This window comes from Rutidosis leptorrhynchoides, chromosome 3 (assembly GCF_046630445.1).
Source record: "Rutidosis leptorrhynchoides isolate AG116_Rl617_1_P2 chromosome 3, CSIRO_AGI_Rlap_v1, whole genome shotgun sequence".
Taxonomy (NCBI): domain Eukaryota; kingdom Viridiplantae; phylum Streptophyta; class Magnoliopsida; order Asterales; family Asteraceae; genus Rutidosis; species Rutidosis leptorrhynchoides.
This window is the reverse complement of record NC_092335.1, coordinates 654,013,677-654,036,452: the sequence shown is the minus strand read 5'-3', so window position 1 is coordinate 654,036,452 and position 22,776 is coordinate 654,013,677. Positions and strand designations below refer to the sequence as shown.

At 31.3% G+C, this 22,776-nt stretch overlaps 1 protein-coding gene across 1 annotated transcript; it reads right to left on the bottom strand.

Annotated features, from left to right (window-relative positions):
* Positions 1-20,295: 20,295 nt before the first annotated feature.
* On the bottom strand, positions 20,296-20,751 carry LOC139902500 (uncharacterized). The gene has a single exon (XM_071885114.1). The coding sequence runs from the start codon at positions 20,749-20,751 to the stop codon at positions 20,296-20,298; it is 456 nt and encodes a 151-aa protein (XP_071741215.1).
* Between the last annotated feature and the right edge of the window lie 2,025 nt (positions 20,752-22,776).

Here is a 22,776-nt window from a genome sequence, read left to right as displayed (position 1 = left end):
AAACGGTCGAGCACTCTCTAATCTTTTGCAAACATTCATTGGATGTGTGGAATCGGATATATAGTTGGTGTGGTTTGGGTAACTTTTCGAATCTTAGCATTAGTGAGATCTTGCGAGGCAACTCTTCGAATGTAATGTCTTGTATTGGGAGGAAAGTTTGGCAAGCTATTGAATGGGTTGGTGTGTATTATATATGGAAGAACCGGAATAACAAAGTGTTTCGTGACAAAAGTTGGTCCGCTTCGATGGCTTTAAGTGAAATACAATTAAACTCATTCGAGTGGATTTCTCATAGTATCCATGGAAGAAAGTTGGATTGGCTCACTTGGTTAAATAGTCTGAGTAATTATTTTTCATTGTAATAGTGTGTATTTATAGTTTAATATCGTGTCGGGTTTGAACACTCGCAAACCTAATCCTCTTGTATGTTTGTGTAATTGTTGGGTTGGTCTAGTTGGACTTCCCCCAAACTCTTTGTATCTTTTTGTGACGACCCGGATATTTTCGACCAAATTTAAACTTAATCTTTATATGGTTTCGACACGATAAGCAAAGTCTGTAATGCTAAGTCTCGAAAGTTGTGAACTATATATATGGATCCATTTATTATTATTACCATTAAAAAATATTATTGTTATCACTTTTATAGTTATCATAAATACTATTATACTATTATAAATTCTTATTAAGATAATATTAAAAGCATTATTATTAATCAATAAGATTAAAAATAAATTAAAATTAAAGATATATATATATATATATATATATATATATATATATATATATATATATATATATATATATACATACAGATATATATAAAAGCAGTTAAATGTAGATATATATATATATACAGATACAAATACTGATAAATATAATTATATATATATACTGGTACAATTATATATATATATATATACAATAAATTATAAGTATACAAATACAGGAAATTGGTAATCTGTTTTCCATCGACTTCAAAACTGTAGGTGATTGATTGTTGTTCAATTAAGTCGTACCAACTTGGGTTAAGTCACATGTGTAATTCCAAATATCATGAGCTATCTACTTCACTTTCTATTTTTTTTCTTTCTTTTATGTACTGAAGAATAATAATTCCTGTTAACTCAATTTGATTACATCATCAGACGAATTACATAAAGAGTAGGTACTCACAATACATCTGTTTTCTCCATATTTTAAATTCGTACCAAATCATGTAATCCAATCGCATACAACAAACTCTGTTAAGAAATCGTGCACCCACTTCCAATTTTAATTATTCTCTTTTCCTGTTTCTGACCGATCAAGCAAATTGGCGTTATTATAAATGAATTATTCGATGCATATGAATTAAAAACATTCAAGTACCCCTTGACATTATCAATCAAAACCATTCAACAGCTATGACCACTCCTAAATCGCCATATCTCTACTTCTCTTCTCTATCTACTAAACGCGTTCATCGATTAACTTGTGAGCAAACACCAACACTTAGCTTCCATCGTTATTACTACTGCTTCTGTTTGATCGAGATTCTAGTTCAATTTATATACGAAAACCATGAAGATACCGTTACCTTCTCTCTCTCCCTCTCTTCTATTTTCTTGATTGAACTCATATTAACCATCACCACCATATCGACACCCATCACCCACTCTATACACCGTCGACCAAAACCTTGAGAAAACACCATCAAACAATCACCATCGCCAGTATTATACGCCTGTTTCTATTCAGTCCGTAACAAACCACCTACAAACAGCATTAACCATCGACTACCTAAATAATCACCATGGTTAGTGCTACTATTATTTTCGATTCTTATTCCTGCTTCATTCTTGATCTAGTCGAATTCCATACACGCCTTTTATACCTACTGTCGAACACTTAAATTAAAGGAAAAGGCACAAGTTAAAATGTTGGCTAACTTGATTATAGTAATATGCGTTTAATAATTCTCAAGTGGGACAAATAGGAAGCTTATGGCCAACAATTACCTAATACCATTTGGTTATTAAAAAGAAAAGAAGGTGACGATGCAATATAAAAACATGATATATATATATTTTGTTGTTGCCGACGGCTACCAAGTGGGATTACCCCACTCCCCATTCCTTTTCGATAGTGGGTAGATGATTCAAAGCAATTAACGTTCAACTACTTTAAATGCATCTAGTTTCAATTTTAAAGAGCCCCACACAAGATACAATATTACGGGTATTTATCTTTACACTTGGGCTAAACTGATAGTGGGAGTAAGTAAATGGTTCGCTATGTTTTAAGTTCTAGATGAGCCAACATTAAAACCTTGTTAAGAGTTAGAGATTAGATACGATGATGAGGTTAATCAATTAGTTCTAGCGATTGTAAAGGTGGTTGTTATATGATGATACGAACATGGTGATGATGAATTAAAGACGAATGATAAATGATAAACGGTAATGAATATGATGATGTTAAAATGGAATGAGGTGATACTTAGAAGAATATATTTGGGGGTTTTGTAATATGATGATGAAAACAGAGATATACGTGATATATAGAAGTAAGGTGCATATAATAATAGATAGAAATAGATGGAGCAGATGGTTTAAGAGTGTGTGTGGTTAGTGGGAGGTCACAGGTTCGAGCCCTGTCTGGGTATTATTTTTGAAAAGCTCTTTAAAGGTAGTTTTATTATTTTCATTATTATCATTTTTATTATTATTATTATTATTATTATTATTATTATTATTATTATTATTATTATTATTATTATTATTATTATTATGAACATAAGTATTATTATTATTAAAAATTATTATCATTATTATTATTATCATTATTTTTATTACTAGTATTATCATTTTCATTATTTTTACAAAAAAATAAATATTATGTATATAAAATTATACTTATAATAATATTACATATTATAAACATATTCTTATTTCTTTTATATAAATATTCATATATAACAAATGATGTATTTTAATATAATATTAATCATATGTAAATATTAATATAATTATATAAACATCAGTCATTTTTTTAAAGAATACATACAAATTAAATATATATAATATATAATTTAAGATATAATAAATTTGTTCAATTACAAATGTATGTGTTAATATATATAAATGATATAGGTTCGTGAATCCGGGGTCAACCCTGCATTGTTCAGTTGTTAATTGTCGTTATATGTATTTTTACTACAAAATACATTATGTGAGTTTCATTACTCCCCTTTTTAGTGCTTTTGCAATATATATTTTTGGGACTGAGAATGCATGCGCTTTTATAAAACATTTACGAAATAGACACAAGTAATCGAAACTACATTATATGGTTGAATTATCGAAATCGAATATGCCCCTTTTTATTAAGTCTGGTAATCTAAGAATTAGGGAACATACACCCTAATTGACGCGAATCCTAAAGATAGATCTATTGGGTCTAACAAACCCCATCCAAAGTACCGGATGCTTTAGTACTTCGAAATTTATATCATGTCCGAAGGAGGATCCCGGAATGATGGGGATATTCTTATGCATCTTGTTAATGTCGATTACCAGGTGTTCAATCCATATGAATGATATTTTTGTCTCTATGCATGGGACGTATATTTATGAGAAATGAAAATCTTGTGGTCTATTAAAATGATGGAAATGATTATTTATGTTAAACTAATGAACTCACCAACCTTTTGGTTGACACTTTAAAGCATGTTTATTCTCAGGTACGAAAGAAATCTTCCGCTGTGCATTTGCTCATTTTAGGGATATTACTTGGAGTCATTCATGACATATTTCAAAAGACGTTGCATTCGAGTCGTTGAGTTCATCAAGATTAATATTAAGTCAATTATAGTTAGATATATTATGAAATGGTATGCATGCCGTCAACTTTCGATGTAATGAAATATTGTCTTTTCAAAAACGAATGCAATGTTTGTAAAATGTATCATATAGAGGTCAAGTACCTCGCGATGTAATCAACTATTGTGAATCGTTTATAATCGATACGGACTTCATCCGGATGGATTAGGACGGGTCCTTTCAGTTGGTATCAGAGCGGTGGTCTTAGCGAACCAGGTCTTGCATTAGTGTGTCTAACTAATAATCATTAGGATGCATTAGTAAGTCTGGACTTCGACCGTGTCTGCATGTCAAAAGTTTTGCTTATCATTCTTGTCGGAAATTGCCTGTTTATTATTCTTAGTCTAGACACATCCTATTGCATTGATTGCATTAATAGTGTATAGACGAAATTCATATCTTATCATATCTGCTAATTTATATGTTAGCATATCTGTTATTGTTATCTTTGCCTGACAGCTTTCGTAGATTCCTCCGTAACTTATGGGATTTTGGTATTATATATGCATATGTAAATTACGTATTGCAGGGTACTAATCTACATCCTATAATCTACTTCTTATCGAAAATCCTTCATCTGATCGTACGAGATGAATCCCTCAACCAATTCGAGTCCCTCAGATTTCGATAGCTATTCCGATAGTTAATCCGACAACAATTCCGACATGGATATTCACCTAAGCTCCGAAAGCAGCGTCACCAAAATGAATCAATCAATCAGCCATCCCCAATTCATCTGATGGGTTCGTAGTCGAATTAATCAATGGAGACAAGAAGAAGGCGATTCCTTCCACTAATCGAATTCACCTCTTGAAAATGAACCTGAAGCACTTACCGGTGAACCAGTCTGAAAAATCATTTTCACCTCATTTCTTGAATATCTCGTCATGATTACATAATATCTCAGATTCTAAACCTTATTCATTCGCTCGTTCTTACCGACAATCATCCCGGAGTAATCGAAAAAGTCAACGAGCTTCGCGTCTGAGTAATGATTTTTGGAGAATATGGTGCAAAATTTACCAGCTTCAGCAACATCTTCGGCACCAACAGTACCATCAGTAACAACACCAGTACCATCAACAATCCATGCCTCAACATCTCATCATATACCTCGAGTATAATTAGCATTCTACATATCATTCTACATCAATTATCTTCGTTCTTCATGGCAATTATGTAATCTCTAATATTTTAGAGATTATGTATTCTAGTCTAACGGTAAATCAAATGAGATTAATATTATATTAACTCATTAAATTCGTGATTACATCTGAAGAAAATATATAGGTATATATATATTTTTTTATAAAGATTGTAATTAAAAATTCTTTCGTACAAACTGTTAACGGTGAAAATATTTTAACGAGTAGGTAATACCCGAGGAATATTTAGATTTCACAATAATAAGTACACTGTACATTCTTTCAAATCTAACTCAACAGTTATTTATTATCCTACTTACACCCACCGAGATACGTATCCGTTCACCAAAGAATAACTATTTTCATTCAAATTCAATTTCATATTTGGATTTTGACCTATCAGAATCCAACAAGTGGCATAATGAAGAAATAATGGACACAATAAAAATTGATTAGAAACAGACAAATTAACAATATTAAATTTTGTTAAGAAACCACGCTAAGAAAATTCTAGCTAACTGTTCCTAGTTAACTGTAAATTCCGTATTACATTTTAATTATCGCAATTTATTTATCGCAATTTAATTATCGCAATTTATTTTATCGCAATTTATATTCTCGCAATTTTATTTAGCGTCATTTAATTTTTGTTATTTACTTTATGCATTTTATTTATCGTCATTTAATTTCTGTATTTATTTTACGCACTTTAAATATCGGGACACGTATACAAGGTTTTGACATATCATATCGACGCATCTATATATATTATTTGGAATAACCATAGACACTCTATATGTAGTAATGATCGAGTTCTCTATACAGGGTTGAGGTTGATTCTACAATAATATATATATAGTTTGAGTTGTGATCGAGTCTGAGACATGTACACGGGTCACGATACATATTAATAAATTCGAATATTATATATTACTATCTGTGGACTATCAACTGAGGACTACCATCATTGGACAATTAAAATGAATTAAAATATTAATTATAACATATGAAACTAAACAATTCTTCAAGTTTGCCACTTGATTCCATCTTAAACCTCATTTGTATCTTGACAATTACAATCCGCGTTCAAACCTTTCATAATTCTTGAAAACACCTCAATCGAGAGGATGAACCAACCGCACTTCATCTACGGAAGAAAAGAATAGTTATGCACCTGAAAAACTCTCGAAAACTGAGTAGACGTTTAAAACGTATCTGTGCTAGCTTCTTTAGCGTCGTTATCACCGAAAATAACTTTGCAATCCCTTTCCAAATTAGCCAATTTTGTCACAGCTCCAGCAAGTCAACTTCGACTTTTTGTTCAAAACAACCTTATTGTAACTTTGAAATATATGTGTGCTCTTTTATTGTTACCAGGGAACCTTTTATATTCCACCATATTATCAGCAGACTTACCAGCAACCTCGTTGCTTTTTGGCTTAAATCTCTCTGATAAATCATTATATTTATTCATTGAAACCCTATCATATACTCATATGCATCTTGTAACGAGAACTGCCATATCAATTACCGGGAATCAGCAATCAGTACTTTGAAAACTCACAGCATATCTACATCAACAGTTATATGTATAACATTTATCTCTTAGAATTATGATTTTTCATTCTGAAATTCTGAAAAGCACTCAGTCTACAAATCAATACTCTGAATGTTGAAAAAGCTGAATGAAGCAGCAGAAACCGTAGACAATCGTAAATGACCTTAATCATCGGAAGTTTGATGATAAAGAATAGTATGTTGGAAAAGCTCAGAAAAGTTGGAACTGGAAAACGGATTGAGCTAACCACGAAGGAGACCAAGGACAAATACAAGGACCATACCCTATATTTAAAGAATCCAGGTAATTCTGGATCCGTTGAAATCTTTAGAGAATATCTTGCTCCGAAGTCATGTTAAAATCTTGCGGAAAATCTTTCTCCATCAACCATCGAACTTAGAAATTCCAAAATATCATCATTAATATCTTCGATATTTCTAAGGATATTTTCATAAATATTCTCATCCGAAATTATATACCTCTTCGTGCTTCCTGTGTATCATTATATTGGAAACATTCAATAGAAAATTTAGTACCGAAAAGCAGATTATGCGAAACTATGAAGAAAGCCGTGGACAAATCACAAAGAATAAGTTTGACTTCAAAGAATCCAAATGATTCAGTGTCTGCTAAAGTCTTTAGTGAATATCTTGCTCCTTACTCTAAACCCTTGCAGACAATAGTTTCTATAATCCGCTGATCTTAGATATTCCGAGATATTATCGTATCTTTCATTATAAATATCCTCCATATTTCTAAAGATATTTTCATAACTATTCTTATATGAAATCATTAATCTCGTCGTGCTATCAGTGTTACATAATATAGAAACTGTTAGTTTCTATATTCTGTAAACTCTCGAGCTTAAAATATAAATGTTATTGAAGTAATGTTGGGAACTGATGCATGAGTTAGTATAATATAATGACACTTGATCAACGTGATTATATTACAATAAGTCATGCTGAGTTTCTAATGGAACGTGATGATTCACAGATCCTAACGTCATCATGTGCCATGTTACATAACTCTATCATTCTGCTTAACTTCTGAACATATCAAGAAAGTATATTCTTGATAGTTCTATTCTCAGTGATTCTGGTAATTTGACAAATCAAATCGTGCTATTACGTTCTTTCTCATTTAGAACATTAAGTTCATTCGAAACTCCATACTTACGAATTCTGGACCGTTACTCGCTTTACTAGAGGTCAAGAAGAGAAGAAAAAGGCAAAGAGCTCCGAAACATAAGGGAAGATATAAAACTCGACAACAACACTGAAATCACAAACCGTGTACATTAATACGAATAACAATATAAAGACACGGGAGTATGATAAACACAATTACCCCAAGAGAGAAGTAGAAGTAAACAGATTCCTCTGGTGGGAGTTGGAATTAAAAAAAAATGATTGTTGCGATAGTCAGAATGAGGTTAAGAACCAGAGTTGGATGATGCATATTCACAATCATTGAAACTATAGATCGATAAAGAAAGAATTGGAGTGGTGAAAATAATGAGACGTAAGAAGTTCATTTATAGTGAAAATACCAGACATAGCAATCAATACAGATCATCGCATTTAATTGAAGAGATCTTAATCTCCTTATTCACCGAAGAATCAGATCTCACTTAGATTTCAAAGATTTTCTTTTAAATTCCTTGAATTCCGGAATTCAACCATGACTAGTCGAAAGTTATGATGAAACTTGTCTTTCTCATTACACTATTCTGTGATAGCTTCACTCATACGCTTCATATGATCGAACCGTTTTATATATATTAATCAATAATGATAAAACTCTATTTATCAACTCATATTCGTCACGAAAACATTCTTATTGTTAGTCATGACCACCACACTCAAATTTCGGGACGAAATTTCTTTAACGGGTAGGTACTGTGACGACCCGGATATTTTTGACCAAATTTAAACTTAATCTTTATATGGTTTCGACACGATAAGCAAAGTCTGTAATGCTAAGTCTCGAAAGTTGTGAACTATTTATATGGATCCATTTATTATTATTACCATTAAAAAATATTATTGTTATCACTTTTATAGTTATCATAAATACTATTATACTATTATAAATTCTTATTAAGATAATATTAAAAGCATTATTATTAATTAATAAGATTAAAAATTAATTGAAATTAAAGATATATATATATATATACATACAGATATATATAAAAGCAGTTAAATGTAGATATATATATATATATATATATATATATATATATACAGATACAAATGCTGATAAATATAATTATATATATATATACTGGTACAATTATATATATATACGATAAATTATAAGTATACAAATACAGGAAATTGGTAATCTGTTTTCCATCGACTTCAAAACTGTAGGTGATTGATTGTTGTTCAATTAAGTCGTACCAACTTGGGTTAAGTCACATGTGTAATTCCAAATATCATGAGCTATCTACTTCACTTTCTATTTTTTTTTTCTTTCTTTTATGTACTGAAGAATAATAATCCCTGTTAACTCAATTTGATTACATCATCAGACGAATTACATAAAGAGTAGGTACTCACAATACATCTGTTTTCTCCATATTTTAAATTCGTACCAAATCATGTAATCCAATCGCATACAACAAACTCTGTTAAGAAATCGTGCACCCACTTCCAATTTTAATTATTCTCTTTTCCTGTTTCTGACCGATCAAGCAAATTGGCGTTATTATAAATGAATTATTCGATGCATATGAATTAAAAACATTCAAGTACCCCTTGACATTATCAATCAAAACCATTCAACAGCTATGACCACTCCTAAATCGCCATATCTCTACTTCTCTTCTCTATCTACTAAACGCGTTCATCGATTAACTTGTGAGCAAACACCAACACTTAGCTTCCATCGTTATTACTACTGCTTCTGTTTGATCGAGATTCTAGTTCAATTGATATACGAAAACCATGAAGATACCGTTACCTTCTCTCTCCCTCTCTTCTATTTTCTTGATTGAACTCATATTAACCATCACCACCATATCGACACCCATCACCCACTCTATACACCGTCGACCAAAACCTTGAGAAAACACCATCAAACAATCACCATCGCCACTATTATACGTCTGTTTCTATTCAGTCCGTAACAAACCACCTACAAACAGCATTAACCATCGACTACCCAAATAATCACCATGGTTAGTGCTACTATTATTTTCGATTCTTATTCCTGCTTCATTCTTGATCTAGTCGAATTCCATACACGCCTTTTATACCTATTGTCGAACACTTAAATTAAAGGAAAAGGCACAAGTTAAAATGTTGGCCAACTTGATTATATTAATATGCGTTTAATAATTCTCAAGTGGGACAAATAGGAAGCTTATGGCCAACAATTACCTAATACCATTTGGTTATTAAAAAGAAAAGAAGGTGACGATGCAATATAAAAACATGATATATATATATATTTTGTTGTTGCCGACGGCTACCAAGTGGGATTACCCCACTCCCCATTCCTTTTCGATAGTGGGTAGATGATTCAAAGCAATTAACGTTCAACTACTTTAAATGCATCTAGTTTCAATTTTAAAGAGCCCCACACAAGATACAATATTACGGGTATTTATCTTTACACTTGGGCTAAACTGATAGTGGGAGTAAGTAAATGGTTCGCTATGTTTTAAGTTCTAGATGAGCCAACATTAAAACCTTGTTAAGAGTTAGAGATTAGATACGATGATGAGGTTAATCAATTAGTTCTAGCGATTGTAAAGGTGGTTGTTATATGATGATACGAACATGGTGATGATGAATTAAAGACGAATGATAAATGATAAACGGTAATGAATATGATGATGTTAAAATGGAATGAGGTGATACTTAGAAGAATATATTTGGGGGTTTTGTAATATGATGATGAAAACAGAGATATACGTGATATATAGAAGTAAGGTGCATATAATAACAGATAGAAATAGATGGAGCGGATGGTTTAAGAGTGTGTGTGGTTAGTGGGAGGTCACAGGTTCGAGCCCTGTCTGGGTATTATTTTTGAAAAGCTCTTTAAAGGTAGTTTTATTATTTTCATTATTATCATTTTTATTATTATTATTATTATTATTATTATTATTATTATTATTATTATTATTATTATTATTATTATTATGAACATAAGTATTATTATTATTAAAAATTATTATCATTATTATTATTATCATTATTTTTATTACTAGTATTATCATTTTCATTATTTTTACAAAAAAATAAATATTATGTATATAAAATTATACTTATAATAATATTACATATTATAAACATATTCTTATTTCTTTTATATAAATATTCATATATAACAAATGATGTATTTTAATATAATACTAATCATATGTAAATATTAATATAATTATATAAACATCAGTCATTTTTTTAAAGAATACATACAAATTAAATATATATAATTTAAGATATAATAAATTTGTTCAATTACAAATGTATGTGTTAATATATATAAATGATATAGGTTCGTGAATTCGGGGTCAACCCTGCATTGTTCAGTTGTTAATTGTCGTTATATGTATTTTTACTACAAAATACATTAGGTGAGTTTCATTACTCCCCTTTTTAATGCTTTTGCATTATATATTTTTGGAACTGAGAATGCATGCGCTTTTATAAATGTTTTATGAAATAGACACAAGTAATCGAAACTACATTATATGGTTGAATTATCGAAATCGAATATGCCCCTTTTTATTAAGTCTGGTAATCTAAGAATTAGGGAACATACACCCTAATTGACGCGAATCCTAAAGATAGATCTATTGGGTCTAACAAACCCCATCCAAAGTACCTGATGCTTTAGTACTTCGAAATTTATATCATGTCCGAAGGAGGATCCCGGAATGATGGGGATATTCTTATGCATCTTGTTAATGTCGATTACCAGGTGTTCAATCCATATGAATGATATTTTTGTCTCTATGCATGGGACGTATATTTATGAGAAATGAAAATCTTGTGGTCTATTAAAATGATGGAAATGATTATTTATGTTAAACTAATGAACTCACCAACCTTTTGGTTGACACTTTAAAGCATGTTTATTCTCAGGTACGAAAGAAATCTTCCGTTGTGCATTTGCTCATTTTAGGGATATTACTTGGAGTCATTCATGACATATTTCAAAAGATGTTGCATTCGAGTCGTTGAGTTCATCAAGATTAATATTAAGTCAATTATAGTTAGATATATTATGAAATGGTATGCATGCCGTCAACTTTCGATGTAATGAAATATTATCTTTTCAAAAACGAATGCAATGTTTGTAAAATGTATCATATAGAGGTCAAGTACCTCGCGATGTAATCAACTATTGTGAATCGTTTATAATCGATACGGACTTCATCCGGATGGATTAGGACGGGTCCTTTCAGTTGGTATCAGAGCGGTGGTCTTAGCGAACCAGGTCTTGCATTAGTGTGTCTAACTAATAATCATTAGGATGCATTAGTAAGTCTGGACTTCGACCGTATCTGCATGTCAAAAGTTTTGCTTATCATTCTTGTCGGAAATTGCCTGTTTATTATTCTTAGTCTAGACACATCTTATTGCATTGATTGCATGAATAGTGTATAGACGAAATTCATATCTTATCGTATCTGCTAATTTATATGTTAGCATATCTGTTATTGTTATCTTTGCCTGACAGCTTTCGTAGATTCCTCCGTAACTTATGGGATTTTGGTATTATATATGCATATGTAAATTACGTATTGCAGGGTACTAATCTACATCCTATAATCTACTTCTTATCAAAAATCCTTCATCTGATCGTACGAGATGAATCCCTCAACCAATTCGAGTCCCTCAGATTTCGATAGCTATTCCGATAGTTAATCCGACAACAATTCCGACATGGATATTCACCTAAGCTCCGAAAGCAGCGTCACCAAAATGAATCAATCAATCAGCCATCCCCAATTCATCTGATAGGTTCGTAGTCGAATTAATCAATGGAGACAAGAAGAAGGTGATTCCTTCCACTAATCGAATTCACCTCTTGAAAATGAACCTGAAGCACTTACCGGTGAACCAGTCTGAAAAATCATTTTCACCTCATTTCCTGAATATCTCGTCATGATTACATAATATCTCAGATTCTAAACCTTATTCATTCGCTCGTTCTTACCGACAATCATCCCGGAGTAATCGAAAAAGTCAACGAGCTTCGCGCCTGAGTAATGATTTTTGGAGAATATGGTGCAAAATTTACCAGCTTCAGCAACATCTTCGGCACCAACAGTACCATCAGTAACAGCACCAGTACCATCAACAATCCATGCCTCAACATCTCATCATATACCTCGAGTATAATTAGCATTCTACATATCATTCTACATCAATTATCTTCGTTCTTCATGAAAATTATGTAATCTCTAATGTTTTAGAGATTATGTATTCTAGTCTAACGGTAAATCAAATGAGATTAATATTATATTAACTCATTAAATTCAAGATTACATCTGAAGAAAATATATAGGTATATATATATATATATTTTTTTTTATAAAGATTGTAATTAAAAATTCTTTCATACAAACTGTTAATGGTGAAAATATTTTAACGTGTAGGTAATACCCGAGGAATATTTAGATTTCACAATAATTAGTACACTGTACATTCTTTCAAATCTAACTCAACAGTTATTTATTATCCTACTTACACCCACCGAGATACGTATCCGTTCACCAAAGAATAACTATTTTCATTCAAATTCAATTTCATATTTGGATTTTGACCTATCAGAATCCAACAAGTGGCATAATGAAGAAATAATGGACATAATAAAAATTGATTAGAAACAGACTAATTAACAATATTAAATTTTGTTAAAAAACCACGCTAACAAAATTCTAGCTAACTGTTCCTAGCTAACTGTTAATTCCGTATTACATTTTAATTATCGCAATTTATTTATCGCAATTTAATTATCGCAATTTATTTTATCGCAATTTATATTCTCGCAATTTTATTTATCGTCATTTAATTTTTGTTATTTACTTTATGCATTTTATTTATCGTCATTTAATTTTTGTATTTATTTTACGCACTTTAAATATCGGGACACGTATACAAGGTTTTGACATATCATATCGACGCATCTATATATATTATTTGGAATAACCATAGACACTCTATATGTAGTAATGATCGAGTTCTCTATACAGGGTTGAGGTTGATTCTACAATAATATATATAGTTTGAGTTGTGATCGAGTCTGAGACATGTACATGGGTCACGATACATATTAATAAATTCGAATATTATATATTACTATCTGTGGACTATCAACTGAGGACTACCATCATTGGACAATTAAAATGAATTAAAATATTAATTATAACATATGAAACTAAACAATTCTTCAAGTTTGCCACTTGATTCCATCTTAAACCTCATTTGTATCTTGACAATTACAATCCGCGTTCAAACCTTTCATAATTCTTGAAAACACCTCAATTGAGAGGATGAACCAACCGCACTTCATCTACGGAAGAAAAGAATAGTTATGCACCTGAAAAACTCTCGAAAACTGAGTAGACGTTTAAAACGTATCTGTGCTAGCTTCTTTAGCGTCGTTATCACCGAAAATAACTTTGCAATACCTTTCCAAATTAGCCAATTTTGTCACAGCTCCAGCAAGTCAACTTCGACTTTTTGTTCAAAACAACCTTATTGTAACTTTGAAATATATGTGTGCTCTTTTATTGTTACCAGGGAACCTTTTATATTCCACCATATTATCAGCAGACTTACCAGCAACCTCGTTGCTTCTTGGCTTAAATCTCTCTGATAAATCATTATATTTATTCATTGAAACCCTATCATATACTCATATGCATCTTGTAACGAGAACTGCCATATCAATTACTGGGAATCAGCAATCAGTACTTTGAAAACTCACAGCATATCTACATCAACAGTTATATGTATAACATTTATCTCTTAGAATTATGATTTTTCATTCTGAAATTCTGAAAAGCACTCAGTCTACAAATCAATACTCTGAATGTTGAAAAAGCTGAATGAAGCAGCAGAAACCGTAGACAATCGTAAATGACCTTAATCATCGGAAGTTTGATGATAAAGAATAGTATGTTGGAAAAGCTCAGAAAAGTTGGAACTGGAAAACGGATTGAGCTAACCACGAAGGAGACCAAGGACAAATACAAGGACCATACCCTATATTCAAAGAATCCAGGTAATTCTGGATCCGTTGAAATCTTTAGAGAATATCTTGCTCCGAAGTCATGTTAAAATCTTGCGGAAAATCTTTCTCTATCAACCATCGAACTTAGAAATTCCAAAATATCATCATTAATATCTTCGATATTTCTAAGGATATTTTCATAAATATTCTCGTCCGAAATTATATACCTCTTCGTGCTTCCTGTGTATCATTATATTGGAAACATTCAATAGAAAATTTAGTACCGAAAAGCAGATTATGCGAAACTATGAAGAAAGCCGTGGACAAATCACAAAGAATAAGTTTGACTTCAAAGAATCCAAATGATTCAGTGTCTGCTAAAGTCTTTAGTGAATATCTTGCTCCTTACTCTAAACCCTTGCAGACAATAGTTTCTATAATCCGCTGATCTTAGATATTCCGAGATATTATCGTATCTTTCATTATAAATATCCTCCATATTTCTAAAGATATTTTCATAACTATTCTTATATGAAATCATTAATCTCGTCGTGCTATCAGTGTTACATAATATAGAAACTGTTAGTTTCTATATTCTGTAAACTCTCGAGCTTAAAATATAAATGTTATTGAAGTAATGTTGGGAACTGATGCATGAGTTAGTATAATATAATGACACTTGATCAACGTGATTATATTACAATAAGTCATGCTGAGTTTCTAATGGAACGTGATGATTCACAGATCCTAACGTCATCATGTGCCATGTTACATAACTCTATCATTCTGCTTAACTTCTGAACATATCAAGAAAGTATATTCTTGATAGTTCTATTCTCAGTGATTCTGGTAATTTGACAAATCAAATCGTGCTATTACGTTCTTTCTCATTTAGAACATTAAGTTCATTCGAAACTCCATACTTACGAATTCTGGACCGTTACTCGCTTTACTAGAGGTCAAGAAGAGAAGAAAAAGGCAAAGAGCTCCGAAACATAAGGGAAGATATAAAACTCGACAACAACACTGAAATCACAAACCGTGTACATTAATACGAATAACAATATAAAGACACGGGAGTATGATAAACACAATTACCCCAAGAGAGAAGTAGAAGTAAACAGATTCCTCTGGTGGGAGTTGGAATTAAAAAAAAATGATTGTTGCGATAGTCAGAATGAGGTTAAGAACCAGAGTTGGATGATGCATATTCACAATCATTGAAACTATAGATCGATAAAGAAAGAATTGGAGTGGTGAAAATAATGAGACGTAAGAAGTTCATTTATAGTGAAAATACCAGACATAGCAATCAATACAGATCATCGCATTTAATTGAAGAGGTCTTAATCTCCTTATTCACCGAAGAATCAGATCTCACTTAGATTTCAAAGATTTTCTTTTAAATTCCTTGAATTCCGGAATTCAACCATGACTAGTCGAAAGTTATGATGAAACTTGTCTTTCTCATTACACTATTCTGTGATAGCTTCACTCATACGCTTCATATGATCGAACCGTTTTATCTATATTAATCAATAATGATAAAACTCTATTTATCAACTCATATTCGTCACGAAAACATTCTTATTGTTAGTCATGACCACCACACTCAAATTTCGGGACGAAATTTCTTTAACGGGTAGGTACTGTGACGACCCGGATATTTTCGACCAAATTTAAACTTAATCTTTATATGGTTTCGACACGATAAGCAAAGTCTGTAATGCTAAGTCTCGAAAGTTGTGAACTATTTATATGGATCCATTTATTATTATTACCATTAAAAAATATTATTGTTATTACTTTTATAGTTATCATAAATACTATTATACTATTATAAATTCTTATTAAGATAATATTAAAAGCATTATTATTAATTAATAAGATTAAAAATAAATTGAAATTAAAGATATATATATATATATATATATATATATATATATATATATATATACATACAGATATATATAAAAGCAGTTAAATGTATATATATATATATATACAGATACAAATGCTGATAAATATAATTATATATATATACTGGTACAATTATATATATATACGATAAATTATAAGTATACAAATACAGGAAATTGGTAATCTGTTTTCCATCGACTTCAAAACTGTAGGTGATTGATTGTTGTTCAATTAAGTCGTACCAACTTGGGTTAAGTCACATGTGTAATTCCAAATATCATGAGCTATCTACTTCACTTTCTATTTTTTTTCTTTCTTTTATGTACTGAAGAATAATAATTCCTGTTAACTCAATTTGATTACATCATCAGACGAATTACATAAAGAGTAGGTACTCACAATACATCTGTTTTCTCCATATTTTAAATTCGTACCAAATCATGTAATCCAATCGCATACAACAAACTCTGTTAAGAAATCGTGCACCCACTTCCAATTTTAATTATTCTCTTTTCCTGTTTCTGACCGATCAAGCAAATTGGCGTTATTATAAATGAATTATTCGATGCATATGAATTAAAAACATTCAAGTACCCCTTGACATTATCAATCAAAACCATTCAACAGCTATGACCACTCCTAAATCGCCATATCTCTACTTCTCTTCTCTATCTACTAAACGCGTTCATCGATTAACTTGTGAGCAAACACCAACACTTAGCTTCCATCGTTATTACTACTGCTTCTGTTTGATCGAGATTCTAGTTCAATTGATATACGAAAACCATGAAGATACCGTTACCTTCTCTCTCTCCCTCTCTTCTATTTTCTTGATTGAACTCATATTAACCATCACCACCATATCGACACCCATCACCCACTCTATACACCGTCGACCAAAACCTTGAGAAAACACCATCAAACAATCACCATCGCCACTATTATACGTCTGTTTCTATTCAGTCCGTAACAAACCACCTACAAACAGCATTAACCATCGACTACCAAAATAATCACCATGGTTAGTGCTACTATTATTTTCGATTCTTATTCCTGCTTCATTCTTGATCTAGTCGAATTCCATACACGCCTTTTATACCTACTGTCGAACACTTAAATTAAAGGAAAAGGCACAAGTTAAAATGTTGGCCAACTTGATTATAGTAATATGCGTTTAATAATTCTCAAGTGGGACAAATAGGAAGCTTATGGCCAACAATTACCTAATACCATTTGGTTATTAAAAAGAAAAGAAGGTGACGATGCAATATAAAAACATGATATATATATATATATTTTGTTGTTGCCGACGGCTACCAAGTGGGATTACCCCACTCCCCATTCCTTTTCGATAGTGGGTAGATGATTCAAAGCAATTAACGTTCAACTACTTTAAATGCATCTAGTTTCAATTTTAAAGAGCCCCACACAAGATACAATATTACGGGTATTTATCTTTACACTTGGGCTAAACTGATAGTGGGAGTAAGTAAATGGTTCGCTATGTTTTAAGTTCTAGATGAGCCAACATTAAAACCTTGTTAAGAGTTAGAGATTAGATACGATGATGAGGTTAATCAATTAGTTCTAGCGATTGTAAAGGTGGTTGTTATATGATGATACGAACATGGTGATGATGAATTAAAGACGAATGATAAATGATAAACGGTAATGAATATGATGATGTTAAAATGGAATGAGGTGATACTTAGAAGAATATATTTGGGGGTTTTGTAATATGATGATGAAAATAGAGATATACGTGATATATAGAAGTAAGGTGCATATAATAACAGATAGAAATAGATGGAGCAGATGGTTTAAGAGTGTGTGTGGTTAGTGGGAGGTCACAGGTTCGAGCCCTGTCTGGGTATTATTTTTGAAAAGCTCTTTAAAGGTAGTTTTATTATTTTCATTATTATCATTTTTATTATTATTATTATTATTATTATTATTATTATTATTATTATTATTATTATTATTATTATGAACATAAGTATTATTATTATTAAAAATTATTATCATTATTATTATTATCATTATTTTTATTACTAGTATTATCATTTTCATTATTTTTACAAAAAAATAAATATTATGTATATAAAATTATACTTATAATAATATTACATATTATAAACATATTCTTATTTCTTTTATATAAATATTCATATATAACAAATGATGTATTTTAATATAATATTAATCATATGTAAATATTAATATAATTATATAAACATCAGTCATTTTTTTAAAGAATACATACAATTTAAATATATATAATATATAATTTAAGATATAATAAATTTGTTCAATTACAAATGTATGTGTTAATATATATAAATGATATAGGTTCGTGAATCCGGGGTCAACCCTGCATTGTTCAGTTGTTAATTGTCGTTATATGTATTTTTACTACAAAATACATTAGGTGAGTTTCATTACTCCCCTTTTTAGTGCTTTTGCAATATATATTTTTGGGACTGAGAATGCATGCGCTTTTATAAAACATTTACGAAATAGACACAAGTAATCGAAACTACATTATATGGTTGAATTATCGAAATCGAATATGCCCCTTTTTATTAAGTCTGGTAATCTAAGAATTAGGGAACATACACTCTAATTGACGCGAATCCTAAAGATAGATCTATTGGGTCTAACAAACCCCATCCAAAGTACCGGATGCTTTAGTACTTCGAAATTTATATCATGTCCGAAGGAGGATCCCGGAATGATGGGGATATTCTTATGCATCTTGTTAATGTCGATTACCAGGTGTTCAATCCATATGAATGATATTTTTGTCTCTATGCATGGGACGTATATTTATGAGAAATGAAAATCTTGTGGTCTATTAAAATGATGGAAATGATTATTTATGTTAAACTAATGAACTCACCAACCTTTTGGTTGACACTTTAAAGCATGTTTATTCTCAGGTACGAAAGAAATCTTCCACTGTGCATTTGCTCATTTTAGGGATATTACTTGGAGTCATTCATGACATATTTCAAAAGACGTTGCATTCGAGTCGTTGAGTTCATCAAGATTAATATTAAGTCAATTATAGTTAGATATATTATGAAATGGTATGCATGCCGTCAACTTTCGATGTAATGAAATATTGTCTTTTCAAAAACGAATGCAATGTTTATAAAATGTATCATATAGAGGTCAAGTACCTCGCGATGTAATCAACTATTGTGAATCGTTTATAATCGATACGGACTTCATCCGGATGGATTAGGACGGGTCCTTTCACTTTTGGTGTGTTTAATGATATCTTGCTTTTAAAAAAAAAAAAAAACAATATGTAGTGTGGTGAATAAAGTATCAAAATAAAAGCGTAACGCGGTTTGGTAGAATTTATTTTTTGCTTTTCCAATATATAATTTTCATACGAATCACATTAGTATTTCAAATACATATTACTCCGTTATTAATAAAAAATTAATCAGTGACTTTAAATATAAATAATATACTCGTAATAATATAAAATCACCAACCTTCATATTAAAATTCTCTCATTTTTACCCTTTTGTCTTCCTTCTACAACATAAAGTCAAACAAAATACATAACAATATCTAAAAATGTTTTAATCTCCAATCATAAATGAAGTGAAAGATCAAGCTTTTGAGGATATTTATTACTAACACAATTGCTCTCATGGTTCTTGTGTAACGATCTTTCATACACAAATAAACCATCATTTCCTCCTCCTTGATTATAAAGATTTTGATTCAAATTGTTGACTTTGTGGAATTGTTGACCAGGGAGTTGACAAAGCTTGACTGCATGAGCATTAATGTAAAAATATGGATTAATAATCCTATGTTGATATGCAAACAAAAATGAAGGTTGTGGTAGTAATAAAGCATTAGTTGCTCTTTTAGCCTTTCTTGCTGCCTTCCTCTCCTTTTTGTGAGCATTTTGATGACCTCCTAAAGCTTGTGAACTATGAAACTTTTTTTCACAGAATGAACAAGAAAATGACTTCATGGTTGTTGTTATAGTATCTTCTGCATTGTTTGTTGTACCATGGAGACCATCTCCATTAACCATTGTACTGAGATGTATAATTCAAGAAAAAGAAATATGGGTTATGTTAGGTTCACTATTTTAAGGATAACCCATGTGCCAGATGCAAAATGAATGAAGAAAAAGTGAAGCTTTGAAGAAAGAAAGATGTATGATGAGCAGAATGATACCGATTTTAAAGAAGGAATAAAGAGTTTAGAATGGGGTGTGGTTGCGGTTGATTGGAAAATGTGAAATTAAATAGAGAATGTGAAAATGGAAAATGTTAACAAGATACATAGAGAGACAAGGTGTATGCATATTGTATGGGCTTTGGGAACACAAGAGATTAGAGAGTGATAATTAAGGCTGGAGGGGTGATCAAATGGTTGAAAAATGGAAACTTTCTGCTTATCTTTCCTTCTTTTTAATTTATTCACAGTTTTATTTATTTGTATGGTATAAAGTCTCAAATTATTCCGTAGTTAACTATACATAAATTTGTCTAGCTATACTCTGTTGTAAATAAGAGTTTCGATAGTACTATCGAAATCTCTAATCAGATAAAACTCGGAATTATGAATAGAGAATATGTGTTTTTTGTGTATGAATTTGATAAAAACGTACCAGATTAAAATAACCAAAAAACGGGATTAATAACTGCCGAATGGCAGTTCAAGCCAGGGGCTCTGCCCCTTGGATCCCGCCAGGGGTTGCCACCCCTTGGACCCCGCTATCGGGAGCGCTGCCCCCGAACCCCCGTCATAATCAAGATAAGTTCAAACAAGTGTGCACTCACATTTTCCCGAACTTGTTCGATATTTATCAAGATTATTTTGGTTAACAAATTAATCTCATTACACTTAAATCATATTGGTGACGCAAATCACCAACATACTCCGATTATTATAGACTTAAAATTGTACAGAGTAACAAATAGAAACAGGTAAACATGTGTGAATGTCATTTTTCTGGTTCAGGTTACTTTGGATTATGACCTTGTTACTAGAAGATATTTGCAATTTTAATTTTAATTTTAATTAATAAATAAATATATATGAGTACCAATTATAATTGGTATTCTTATCTTCTATAGTTAATATTAAATTGCTATAAGACAAAATTACGCTCGTCGTCCCTGAACTTGTATCCAGCCTTCTGATGTCATCCTTAAACTTTTTTATTTGCTGACGTCGTCCCTGAACTTGTACTTTGTAACTCCGGTCGTCCCCCCGTCTATATTCCGTCCAATTTCTATGTTAAACTGACCCATGTGCGAATCATGCGAGGGTATTTCAGTCTTTTAATCATTTTCCAAAATAATTTAATTTAATTTTATCCTTCATTTTCTTTTTTCTTTTTCTCTTTCAAAACTCATTTTCTTCTTCATCTTCCTTCTTTTTCAGATACCCATTTCACCTCTCCTCATCTTCTTCCTCCAATCCAACCCTTCAACCATCTCTCTGTGTCTTTCATTCTATTTCTCCACACCTAACTAATCTCTCCAAACACCACGCGGTGGTGGCGTTGTTGTAGGCCGGCGGCGGTGGTGGCGGTGGTGGCGTTGCTAGCGGTCTGCGGCGGTCGACGAGGCGGCTTCAACGGCGACGGTGGGAGAAGTGACTGACGACGGTGAGGATAAAACATATCCGTAAGTTAAAATTGATTGAGCCTTTTATAAATATTGTAAAATTAGATCTAGATTTTGATATCAAGAATTATAATTAATCATACAATATCACGTAATGGTAAGATTGATTTGAAACCCAGGAAAGTTCCTACTATTTTTGGGGTTTTAGCGATTGCTACTAGATCTGTAATCTATCTCTGTTTATTCGAAGTTAAGAAGACCCAAAAATATTATAGTGATATTTTGGATTTTTGGTTGATATTCTACAATCCTGCCAAAGGTTGTTTGGCCCGAACTGCCCAATTTCTTTTGAATGGAGAAGTTTGGAGGCTATTGTTTGTGAAATGTGTTTTAGTTTCTTAAACGTTAGTGTTACTTATAATGTTCTAATAAGTGTTTTTGCGTATGAATATAAATGGTTTTAAAGGTTGTCTATTGTT